The sequence below is a fragment of the Terrapene carolina genome, unplaced genomic scaffold, assembly GCF_002925995.2.
Source record: "Terrapene carolina triunguis isolate 2854851 unplaced genomic scaffold, T_m_triunguis-2.0 Scaffold633, whole genome shotgun sequence".
Classification (NCBI taxonomy): domain Eukaryota; kingdom Metazoa; phylum Chordata; order Testudines; family Emydidae; genus Terrapene; species Terrapene triunguis.
In genome coordinates, this window is record NW_020664984.1 from 695,928 (window position 1) to 708,240 (window position 12,313).

The window sequence follows — 12,313 nt, forward strand, 5'->3', positions numbered from 1 at the left end:
GTCTCTGTACACAGAGAGCTGTTACCCTTCCCTTCATAGTTATGACAAACTCATTGGGACATTTTGCAATTGGATTATGCATACTTGGCCCTATTGACTACAGCAAGAGCTTAGAACTATGCATTCAAACGCAGGATAGAATTTGGCTCCGTTTTGTAAAAGTTTTGAGAAATGTAAATACCTGAGTGAGAGCTCTCAATAGTGGTCTCTGACCTGACAGGAGATACTTTGGGCCCTTTCATCGGATGGGGAACATAGTACATCTCGGAACTTCCAGAAGGCTTATATGGCAGCAGCAGAGGCTGATCTGCAGGAATGGAGAGCAGTGCAATTAACAGAAATCAGCAAAGCCTAATACTGTAATAAAGCAGAGGTCATAGATAAGGACCCAAAGAGATCCTGGAAGATGTGCTGCATAGATTATGTTCAATTTGCAGTTTACTATTTCCTTAGAGCAGCGGTTCTCAACTAGGGGTCCGGGGTCCCTGGGGGGCTGTGAGCAGGTTTCAAGCAGAGCCAGTGTTAGACGCTCTGGAGCCCAGGGCAGAAAGCCAAAGCCATGCTGCACAGTGCTGAAGCCTGGGGCCCCAAGCCCCATTACCCAGGGCTGAAGCCAAAACCTGAGCAACTTAGCTTCGTGGGGCTCCGTGTGGCATGGGACCCCAGCTAATTGCCCTGCTTGCTACCCCCTAACACTGGCCTGAGCTTTTATATGCAGAAAAACTGTAGTTGTGGCACAGGTGGGCTCTGGAGTTTTTATAGCATGTAGGGGTGGGCCTCAGAAAGAAAAAGGTTGAGAACCCCTGCCCTAGAGAATACGCTCATTAAAAAGAATGATCAGAAAGGGATCTACCTGCTAGTTAGAAAGCTGACCTGCTAATAGCTAGAAAGGATGGCTTAATCATTTATAACATTCCTTAAAGATTAATAAAATGTGTGACTAGCGAGACCTGTACTAAATTGAAAAAGCTCATTCACATACCAACATTGCTCACAGTGAGTAATAGCTAATGAAATCACCTGCCTGTGTTTAGGTCAACAAATATAACATGCAACTATGGTGCAACTCCACTGGAAGATTCTGTTTGCTGCAGGAGGCAAGGGCTGGAGCACTTAGTGCTTCTTAATAGTGAAGATAAACAATTGTTCAAGTAGCTGAAAAGATATCTTTATATTCCCATTTAAACAGAGCTGGAGGTCTTCACATATTGAAGGCATCTGATCTCTTCTCACCCCATATGCACACGATTGACTGATGTCGCTTTACACAACACCTCAAAGAGGAGAGAGACCCAGAGTTTGGAACAGAGGAAATATTATAGAAACTGAATGAGTCTACATACACCTGTATTGTGCAGCAGTGATCACTGGTGCAAAGAGGTACAATTTGCACTGCCTGCACCAATGTGAGTTAATCTGCCACATGAGTTCAGATTTTATTGGGGTATACATCATCACTACCACATTCTCTCTCAGTAGCTCTGTAAATAAATTATTTTGCCCACAGAGTAATATGCGATTAGTTACCTGCCAACTCATAAGTCTGTGAGCACCCTTATGATTTCTAATATGCATCATTTCAAATAGCAATATTAAAAATAAGTACACAAAAAAACATTGTGTTTCTCCCACTAAGTGCACAAGAACCAAAACATTTGACTTGACAGGTTGTGTGGAAGAGGAAAGATTGTAGATTCATGGAAGACACTTTGATTTTCTCACCAGCTGGCCTGTGGGAAGGCGAAATGTGGTTCAGAGATGAAGTAGCTAGGTTAGCAATTTCACATGCCCTCTGGTGAGAGGACCCAAAGGTACTGGTTTCACCATCTTCAGTACTAACATATATCTCTGCTGAAAACGTTGTCTTTTCAGGACTTTCTGTTGTTATCTGAGTTATGGCATCAGATGTTGCCTTTCCAGTTTGTGCAGAAACTGTGGTCTTGAAATTATCCTGCAGATTATGTCCACATGAATCCAAAACTCTGGTGTGAGCTTGCCTTGAGAATGGTACCCTCTGGCTACTTTCCAGAGGCATATATCTTAAATCTTGTGAAGATACTGGTTTTGGGAAGTATGAAGAACCTTGATCCTTTGGGATAGATTCAGTAGTTGTTAATTTAGAGGCAGATTCTAACAAAATTTTGGGGGGAGAGCTTAAAGGCATTTGTTGAGCATCAGTCTTAAGTCTGTCATTAGATCTTGTTTCAGCTTCAGTGTCCAATATACTGAACAGTTCTGAATTATTGCATTTTGGGGAGAGAGTTATGTGGACACAAGACAGTGCTTTCCTGGTTGGAGATGAAGGAGATTCAGGCATGGCCGTTAAAGTTTTATCTGGGGAGGAACAATGTACCACATTGGCATGTCCGGTCTCAACATTTGTCTGGCTGACAGAGAACATATCAGAAGAAAGTTTATCCTCCTTTTCCAACAAAGTACCATGGTCTTTAAGCAAAAGGGTTCGTAGGCTATGAAGTGGACCTTCTGAGCTATCTGCAAATGGAACCTGGCTGTACAGATTCATCTTTCCCTGCTGATGAGGACTCATGGAAAAAGGTTGATAAAACATATTTACTTCTTGATCAAATTTCATATCATGATCAACCCCAGAAAATCTGGCACTATGTCTGCCCAACCCAAGAGTATCGTGAGTGGAAGATTCAGCTTCCTCAATTCTATCTGCAACTAGGGTAAGTCCTTGGTCAGTGTATGTGGTTTTAGAACCTTGACCTGATAAAATGTCTCTTTCTTGAGAAGTTCCAAGTTTGCCAACAGCAATGGGCACATGCTGAAACCTGTCTTTATCTGCACTAAACTTAAAATCATTATCAAGTGAGTGAGTGGCTGTTGGGCTTGATGAAGGACATGATTTAGGACTTTCCACTTGTTGCTTGCCAGGTCTTTGCTCTTTAGCACTAACAGATCCAATTTCAAAAGGCATTATACCATGAAGAGTATCTTCACTGAGACTGGCACTAAGGACAGTGGAAGCTACAGGAGACTGGGAACGTTTACGAGATGCAAAAGTGATGGAAGTAATCTGCTTGGCAACTTCTACAGAAGGTTTTTCTGTAGACAGCTTCTTCTGAGATGAAAGAATCACGTCCTCTTCTGTTGGTGCACTGGAAGCATCCACCAATCCCATCGAACATTTGTCCATATCTTTACACAAGGGTGTGCGGAGCTCAATGCTAGCATCAAAGGGATTAGCTCTGAGCGTCTGCAGTTGTTGGTGGATATGTTTTTGGATGGTATTCAAAGCTTTAAACTGTGCATCATCTAGTGGTGAAGAATCAGCAGGGTCACTTCTATATATTGGTGTGACCTGTCTTGTGTTTAACTCTAGAGACTCATTAAGTTTGAAATCTTGTGTCTGGCTGTCAATTTGCAACTGTTTGCCAACTGGAGATTTGAAGTGTCCTGTGTTCTGCCTCTGACTATGGCTGTGACTCGATGTAGCCTCTGCACTGTTTCCCCGTGGATCCTGTAAATGCAAAAAAAACAAAGATTCTTGGGAAAAAAAATAAGTTGTGCAATAAGAATTTAACAATTCAAGTAAGGACTAAAGTTGATGATAACCCTATTTTTGCCATCACACAGAAAATACACACATTCTGGAACACAACTGCTAATATGACTGTAAACATAACAAGACTGGCCTTCATGTATGCCAGAAAAGCAGTCAGTTCAGTTTCAATGCCACAATATACAACACCACCACTGTAATTTACCTTTCTGATAGTATTCTTCAGGGTTTGGTTTTATTGTAATAAAATAGACAATATATAGATTTTCTTGAGATAGAGAGGAGTGCTCTCCCACCTCCCTACCCCACCAGCTGTTTGTTTCATTCATTCTGTCCCATCTTCTTATAAATCTAGATTATAAAGTGTTTGGAACAGAGACGGTCTTCTTACTTCTCATTTGTACTGTGTCTAGCACAGCAGGACTCAGATCCCCAACTGGGGCCTCTAGACATTAAGAAATAACAAATATTGATATGGTTAGGCCACTAGCTACTTAGAACCTGACTGGATACTATGGGACACTACTGCTGTCAGACATTTTGCCATGCCATAGCTGTCACTTTAAGAAATAAAACTGGGCACATAAAAATTCTCCCTTGTTCCACTCCAACAGAGTTTAAAAAGCCAAGTGGATGATTTAGTTGGGGATTGGTACTGCTTTGAGCAGGGGGTTGGAGTAGATGACCTCCTGAGGTCCCTTCCAACCCGGATATTCTATGATTCTAAGTGCACGTATGCTTCACACACAAATCAAAGAAAGCTTCAATTACTGATAAAAGCAAAGCAAAAAGCTGTTCTTTAAACTGATACATGAGAAAAGTCTTCAATTAAAGTTTGGTGATTTTAATTCTCACATTCAATAGTTCTCTTTTTTTCCCCCACTAGGAAACAAATCTTTCCAACAGCAATCTAAGCGTTGGATCTGCAATAGTGCTCTTTCTGCAAGCCAATGTCATACTGACAAGAAAATTAAAATAGAATTCAAAAAAATATCCAGTGCTTAAAAAGCCACTATTAATTAGCAATAACTTTTCACTCTCCAGACATACATCATCTTTTTCCTATTAAAATATGCTTGTATTCCATAGGAACATTCTTTTGTTTTACAAAAACTGGTAAGACTGCTTGCAACTGTACTGGAAGTAAGGGTGGAGGGGTAGGGGAGAAATCTTTAGATTTCTAAAACCAGACCAGTTAATTACCAGTAAAGCCACCAGCTAAAAATCTCAGCCAGCTTTTTTAATGTTTTCAATCATGTATAAAAGTTTATGTTAATTGTGATAATGATCCTACACTTATAGAACTCCTTTAATCCCAAAGCACTTTACAAATGTAAAATTAACATTGAAACTATACACAGGAATTACTTAATCCACCACTGAAACACAGGTATCTCTGGTATGAAATGTGCATCTGCACAATAATTTAGGACAGATAAATAAAAACAGACTTGCCTTGGCAGGTGAATAAAGCAAAAACTAAATAAAACATGGTATAGCCCATCAATTAATCAGAAAATAAGTGTTGCCCTACTTTCTGATGATTCCTTCTCCTGGTCACATGATGTTCAGTTTGTCGGATCTCTTGTCTTTCATCTATTGGCATGCTATCTTGCGAACATGGGCAGCTGAAGTAAATGGCAAAACTCCCATCAATTTAAATGGCTGGAGTTTGCCCTTCAATTATAAACTCCTTTGGGTACAGACTATATCTTCCTCTATATTCAGCTCTTTAGTTTCTAAACAACAAACTGAAGCTTGGTGTCTCTGCACAGTCTTTTGCGGACAGTTCCATACCAACAAGTACACTATATGCTGACACAGATCTGAAAGGTACTTTAGCCAGCTCTGGTTACTGTGCCAAATTTGTTTACTGTAATGCAGAACTAAATAATGCACATACAAGTATGCCGATATAAGGTTTGAACATACCAGGCTCTCTGCTCTCTTTCAAGCTTTCATGATAAATAACGGACATTTTAAGGTGTTACATTTACACCTATATTGTAGTGAACGTATGTGCAGACTTACCAAGGATAATAACCACTCAAAAAAAGGCTTTTTGATTTTAAATGCATCTCTTGCAGGTTTATTGATTTGTTTTGTTTAATAGAAGAGAATAAAAGCTAGGTTCCCAAGAATATCCTTATTAAGAAAGGAACACCAAACACAAACAGTTTTTCTCTGCAGCAGCTTACCTGATAGATATAACAGGTGGCATCTTTAAAAGAAAAACTAGAAATAAAATACACCTCTATAGAGCAGATCACACTGCAAACAAGTCGATAGGTAAGTAAACAAACACCAGACTCCCAGATGCATGCAGAAAATTCTCTATTAGCAGTCTAAAATTCCGTGTCAAAGGGGTATGCTAACTAAAGAGAGGCCACACTGTTTAACCCCATTGCAGACAGCACTGAGATGCATCAATCACACTCCACACAACATGCTAGAAAACCGCTCTCTCTTACATCACTTCATCCCATCATCTTTGGTTACAAATTAGCGTCAGAAGCAGTGCCATTATCACCACATACTGGAAATAGACAAGAAACATTTTTGATCAGCAAATTTTACATCAATCTCATTAGAGCCCATATTTGCACCATAAAACCTTAATCCCTGTCCAATTTCTTTAGAAATAGATAATTTAATTGACAAGGACAAAAGTGTATTATTTTTAAGATACCAGTATTTGCATTCCTTTAATTTAGATTCATTCAAAATTGACGGACTTTCCACTGATGCCATGAAGAGCTAACGTGAAACAAATTATATTGACCTGGACAAAGTTTAGATAGTCCTGGTTTGTCCTAGAAAATCTATGTAGTTTGTTAATTTATCTTCTGATCTGTACAACTGGGGAAAATGTAATCTTACATTTCATTAGTAGAAGGCCATGTGGATGTCTAAACAAGTACTCCTCCAACAGCTAGAGTAAAGGAATGAGCAAATAAAGTCACCCACAGTAGAACTGGAAATGGTCTTGTGTAAACCATGAATTAAATAGATAATCCTGGACAATTTGTTTGACGTCCAAAATGTCATTGGAAATGAAATACTTTGATCATTTGATGAAGTAAACCTTCAAGATAAGCATTAGGTTCATTCTTCCAAACCATGCTTTTGAGGCGTTATCTATGCTAGAAAAGTACAAGCAATTAACTAAAGTTGATTTAAAAGTCAGCCAAGTTAAACTGATAAAAAGCCCTAACAGATGCATTTAAATCAGTTTAACCTTTACCTACATTAATTTAGCTTCAGTCAGTAACTTACCAAGACTAAACCAACTTAAGCAAGGAATACATCGATTTAAGTGTGTCATATTAAAAGGGTTTATACCAGTTTAACCAGAGAAATTTAAAAATCTGTTTAGTTAAACTGGTGCACTTTTCTAGAAGAGAGAAGGTCTTAGACTCCCAACTCCCCCCTTGAACAGGAATGCCAGGGTTCTGCTACAGCTCCAGGCACCAAAAATCCATATGAACCATTTTAAATTTCCTCTTACTGCCCTTCATAAAAATGCAATTATAAGGCGGCATGTCTGGACAGGTTTTTCCTACACAGCAAATCATCTTACCTATCAGAAAAATTAATCAAGTTAACCACAGTACGTTTTTGCTGTTATTTTTAACTGACTAATCAAAGACAAAATATAAGAATATGTTAGAGTGCATGCATGCTTTTCCAATGAATAAATAAAAGATAATGTGAACCAATTCAGCCCAAAATTTATCCGGCTCTCTTCATTTACAAAATGTATAATCGAATATAAATACAAATAGTTTTATTAAATCTTTTCATAGAAGTATTTTAAATTAACAAAGGTTTTTTATCGCCAATTTAGAGAACATCTTGCAGTACTGTGAAGCCAAACATATGCTAGAGCACGAGAGCATGAGAACCAGAAATACACTGACCGGCAGTATAGTTTCATCGCCCAAATTAAGCAAAATGCAAAAAAGTAATGTGGAAAAACAGGCACTCAGATACTATGGTGATTAACACAGTACTACAACAAACAAGCTCAAATACAGATCAGATTTTTAAAATTTTCCATTTGAGTAATTTGAAGTGCTGGTAGTAACAAATAAAGGGGTTTTTTAATATTATGTTAACGATATTCATTTAAAAATACATTAAAGCACCATGACTGCCCAACTTAAACTAGTAAAGGCAAAAAAATAGTTAAAAGCAGAAGTGCATAAACTCTTCCCCACTGTGCCTAAGTATCCAAAAATCTGAGCAGTGAGTAAACTTACATACCATACCAAACCTAACCTCAGAGGGTTGAGTTTATGGAGAGCAAAATTTCAATTTATTCCACAACCCAGAATTTCCACCTTCTCTAAATGCCCTGGAATTTGCTTGTTTTAAATGCCCAAAGGGAGCTTTTGCCCAAGTAAGGACAGCAGGATTGGGTCCTAAACAAAATGCATATTCCTATAGCATACACAAACAAACGCCATAAAAATCCATATAAAATTTAATGTGTTCCAAACTATCTTTGTAAAGGAAACAGCCACTTTTCAAAGCTAAATCTCGACGATTGTGTATTTCGAAAAACAAAGGAGATATAAGCCCTTTGCTGAATCTGGGCCTAAGTACATGCTTAAGTCCCACAGAAGACAACGACACTTAAGAACATGCTTAAGTGCTTTACAGAATCAGGACCTTAAATCACACTTTCATAAGTGTCTTTCAAACCTTTTTAATGGTGACAAATTTTGAAAACTGTTTCAGAAACTCTTTTACTGTAAATCTAAAACTGCTACATTGATTTTTTTAAATTATAAAATAATCTCTCACACTATAAACCGGATTGTGGGTGCACAAGGCTAGTGTGACCCAGGAACGCCACAGTGCCAGCTGGCAGAGGACACAGGGGTTGCACAGGGTTTCAGAGAGATCCCCTGGGTCAGATATATGTGTAATAGTTCACCAAAGGGTGGCGTGTGAGGTATCTAGTGAGAGCCAAGAGCCCACTGGTCATCATAATCATTGTGAAATGTATGCATGGATAATATTTAAGGAATTACGTATGTATACTAAAAAGTATGTTCTTAAAGTCCAGGAGTTAAGGCAGGTCCCTAGGAGGTGACATACCTCCTCTCTGAAAGGAACATGTCCCAGGTAACAGACACCTTTGTCTGTCTGGCCACAAGAGTATTGTGTATTGCATACCTCACAGGGGATGCTTATTTGCATACTGAGCCAGATAACAGTAAAAAAAAAATCTACAAGAGAACATCTATGGGGGTGATGGGAACCAGCAGGAGTGTCCTGTTTATGACTAAGCTCAAAGGATTAGCCTGATATATCAGGATGCAAAGAAACACTCAGGACCCTTCACTGCGGAGGCATGCTGACAGCGTGTTGCATCTCATGAAAGGGGGTCACCACAGCCAGCCTGGCTGTAAAGCGCTCGTGAGCAATATTTTATTAGACATGAGAATATCTAGTTAATTAAGGCTAGGTTCTAGAATGCATGTTATGATTTTATTTTATATGTAATCATTTGTTTCCATTACTTCTACTTACTAATCCTTCAATCTCTGTGCTTTGTTAAATAAACTTCATACTTGGTTTCTCTATAAACATAAAAGTGCGGTGTTTTAAGGGGAGGGGTGATCTGTGGTGGAAGTGATGAGCTGAGGTGTACCGTATCAGAGGGATAGCCGTGTTAGTCTATATCCACAAAAACAACGAGGAGTCCGGTGGCACCTTAAAGACTAACAGATTTAGTCCGGCATAAGCTTTCATGGGTAAAAAACCCACCATGCATCAGAAGAAATGGGTTTTTTACCCATGAAAGCTTATGCCGAACTAAATCTGTTAGTCTTTAAGGTGCCACCGGACTCCTCATTGTTTTTGAGGTGTACTGTTTCTTTGGAAGTAGAGGATCTGTGAATACTGTGAGTGTCCCATGGAACAGATGCTGGAATCTCCAGGGAGACGCTTGGAGATTGGGGCATGCCTATTGCTAACCTGTAGAGAGACAGCAGGGCCTGCGTACATCTAGAGGGGAGTGTTTGTGTTGCCTGTGGCCGATGGGGCTGAGGTGCTGACCCCCAGCAGGCAGAGACATGGCTTCATCATGCTAAGGGCAGGTGGTAGTGAGGTGCCTCAATTCTGGCTACCTCTGGGAAGCATCACAGTGAGGGAGTCGCAGGATCTACACCCTGTTTGCTGTTTAGCTAAAGGTCACACTCCAGGCACATATGTCAGATTATATAAATACTGAGAAGGTTGGAAACAGGTAAAGAAAAAGGTTATAGATTGTTATTTTCCATTTGTTTATTTTGGGTAAGGGAAATAGAACAAAGGAAAGGACATGATGAGTAAGCCAGAGACATATGCTAAACATACCAGTTTGCAGATGGAAAAACTCTTTGCAGACCATGGCTTGGAAACTACAGGAAAAACAGGACAGGGGATGAGAGCTTTACTCATGGAATATGATAAGCATCAGGTAGAACTGTTTAATCCATTGAAAGTGTCTGATCCTGAGCAGGGTGCAGGCTCAGGAAACTAGCCTAGCACAGTTCCCAATTGGGCGGAAGCCTCAAAGTTAGAGTTGGCCAGAACAGAGCTCCAAAAACTGGAAATAGCAGAGAGGGATAGAGAGCAGGAAGCAAAGGAGAGAGAGCACAGGAAAGGGAGATACTAGCAGAGAAAGTAGCACCAGAGGAGGCCTGTCAGAGACTACTAGAACTGGAAGACGGGAAGCACAGTGCCCGAGAAAAGCCGAGAAGCAACAGCGGGTAGCAGATAATCTAAGGCAGGTAGCAGCTGCCCAATAAAGGGAGATGGAAAGGCAGCACAAGTTTAAAAAGCTGGAAATACAAGGACAGAACCCTCAGCCCACAGTTACTCCTCCCGAGGGACCACTCAGCTGGGAGAGACTGTGCCTGAACAACAGGGAGACGGATAGCATTGAAGACTATTGAACTGCCTTCAAAAGGATACACAGGATACACAAAATCCCTGATGACCTCACAGAATGACCATCTTACTTCCCAAACTGACTGGTAAAGCCTTAAAAGTGGTTAATGATATAATGATGTAAATGAAATTATGCTGTACAATCTGTTTAAGGGCCTTGTGTTTAAAAAGTTTTCAAATTACTGCAGAGGCATATCTCCTAAAGTTTACAAACATCAACCATTTGATAAATTAAGTCACAGGGAATGTGTTTCATAAATGGGTGATTATTTGAGAAAATGTATAAAAAGGGACAAACTAATCACAAATTGGTAGATCTATTTGCTCAGGAACAGTTATTTGAAATCTGCTCTGATGAGATGAGGGCAGCAGAATGGGAAAAATCCCCAACTGTGGAAGAGGTAGCCAGAGCAGCCGACTTTTGCATACAAGACCATTCACAGAGCACAGGTCCCAAAGGGAAGGCCAAAAGCCTGGCATAAAAGGGGGTCCCTAGTTTGTTCAAGGTGAAAAGGAGGGAGGAGAGGGCACTAAACACACATCACCCCACCACGGGTTCCCTCCTGGTAGCCCTAATTATTGGACCCCAGCCCAAGATGCTGGCCCAAGAAAGTGCTTCTTATGTGGGTCCCTTGAACACAAGAAGAAACAATGCCCCAAGGTTTGGGAGTCTAAAGACAATGCCCAGTCCATGCAAGTTAATGAGGCTACCCTCGAGTCAGAGACGTCAGTGGTCTCAGAGGAGGTTCTAGTTAATTTTATCTGATCTGACCTCCTGGTGGTAGACAATGAATTCATTAAAGAGGACAAAGCAAACAGTAAAGTGTGCCAGGGTGGAGACACTGGTGGCCAGATGGCTCTAGTCAGGAGGGATGTGATTAAGGAGGATGATATGCCCCCAAGGGAGGAGGTAAAACTCCTTGCCTTAGGGCAATTTAGAACCACGGTGCCTTTAGCTTGCATTGAATTAGAGTGGGAAGGCTTACAAGGTACTTTGACTATGGGGGTTCTTAAAATTTTACCAGCTGATTTATTGGTGGGAAATGACTTATTATCACTACCCAAAGCTGTTAATATTGTGACTCATAGCAAGACGAATATGTCCCTAAGTTTCCAAAGGTAAGCCTAAGGAAGAATAGGTAACTGAGAGGGGAGAGGAGTCTTCCACACCTTTATTAGCAGAAAGTATCTATGTCTCTCCAGGGGAGGGGAGGCAGGAGTCACTCTCCCCCTTGCCTAAAACATCTCTCTGTGCAAGAAAAAACCACATGGAGTTTGCTGCAGAACAAAGTGCAGACACCTCCATGGAGAGCATAAGGGAGGCCATGCTCAGTAATGCCTCAGAAAAAGAGAACAAGGTGAGGTTCTTTATAGAAGAGGGGAGGATTTATAGGGAGGTCGCAGTGGGCAAAGACCAGCAGTTTGTAGGGCTCTCCAGGACAACTGATCATGCCTTCAAAGCATCATGTGAAGTCAATGCTACTAGCTCACGACTACCCGTTCGCAGGTCACTTGGGAATGGAGAGGACATATGAAAGGCAAAAGAAAAATTTCTATTTGCCCAATATTCAAAATGAGATAAGGAATACTGCAAGACTTATGTCAAAGTGGAGAAAGCCTGTTGGTCTCTGCAAGGCTCCTGTGCATCCTTTACCAGTGATCAAAGCAGCATTTCTCAGAGTCACTATGGATATCATAGAGCCCAAACCCAAGCCAACCCATAATGGAAAAAGATTGATATCAGTGGTGGTTGATTTTGCCACCAGGTATCCAGAAGCAGTTACTCTGTCTAATATGGAAGCTGAAACAGCAAGAATAATTAATCACTGGAACAATTTACCA

At 40.4% G+C, this 12,313-nt stretch overlaps 1 protein-coding gene across 2 annotated transcripts in view; it reads right to left on the reverse strand.

Moving 5' to 3' along the window:
• ALMS1 (ALMS1 centrosome and basal body associated protein) overlaps positions 1 to 12,313 on the reverse strand; it is a 95,674-nt gene that overhangs the window by 49,600 nt on the left and 33,761 nt on the right. For both annotated transcript variants that reach the window (XM_029913435.1, XM_029913434.1), the window contains exons 7-8: positions 1,723 to 3,484; positions 182 to 307 (exon numbers count right to left, since the gene is read on the reverse strand). In XM_029913435.1, the coding sequence (XP_029769295.1) occupies positions 182 to 307; positions 1,723 to 3,484 (1,888 nt within the window). The remainder of the gene's footprint in view (positions 1 to 181; positions 308 to 1,722; positions 3,485 to 12,313) is intronic.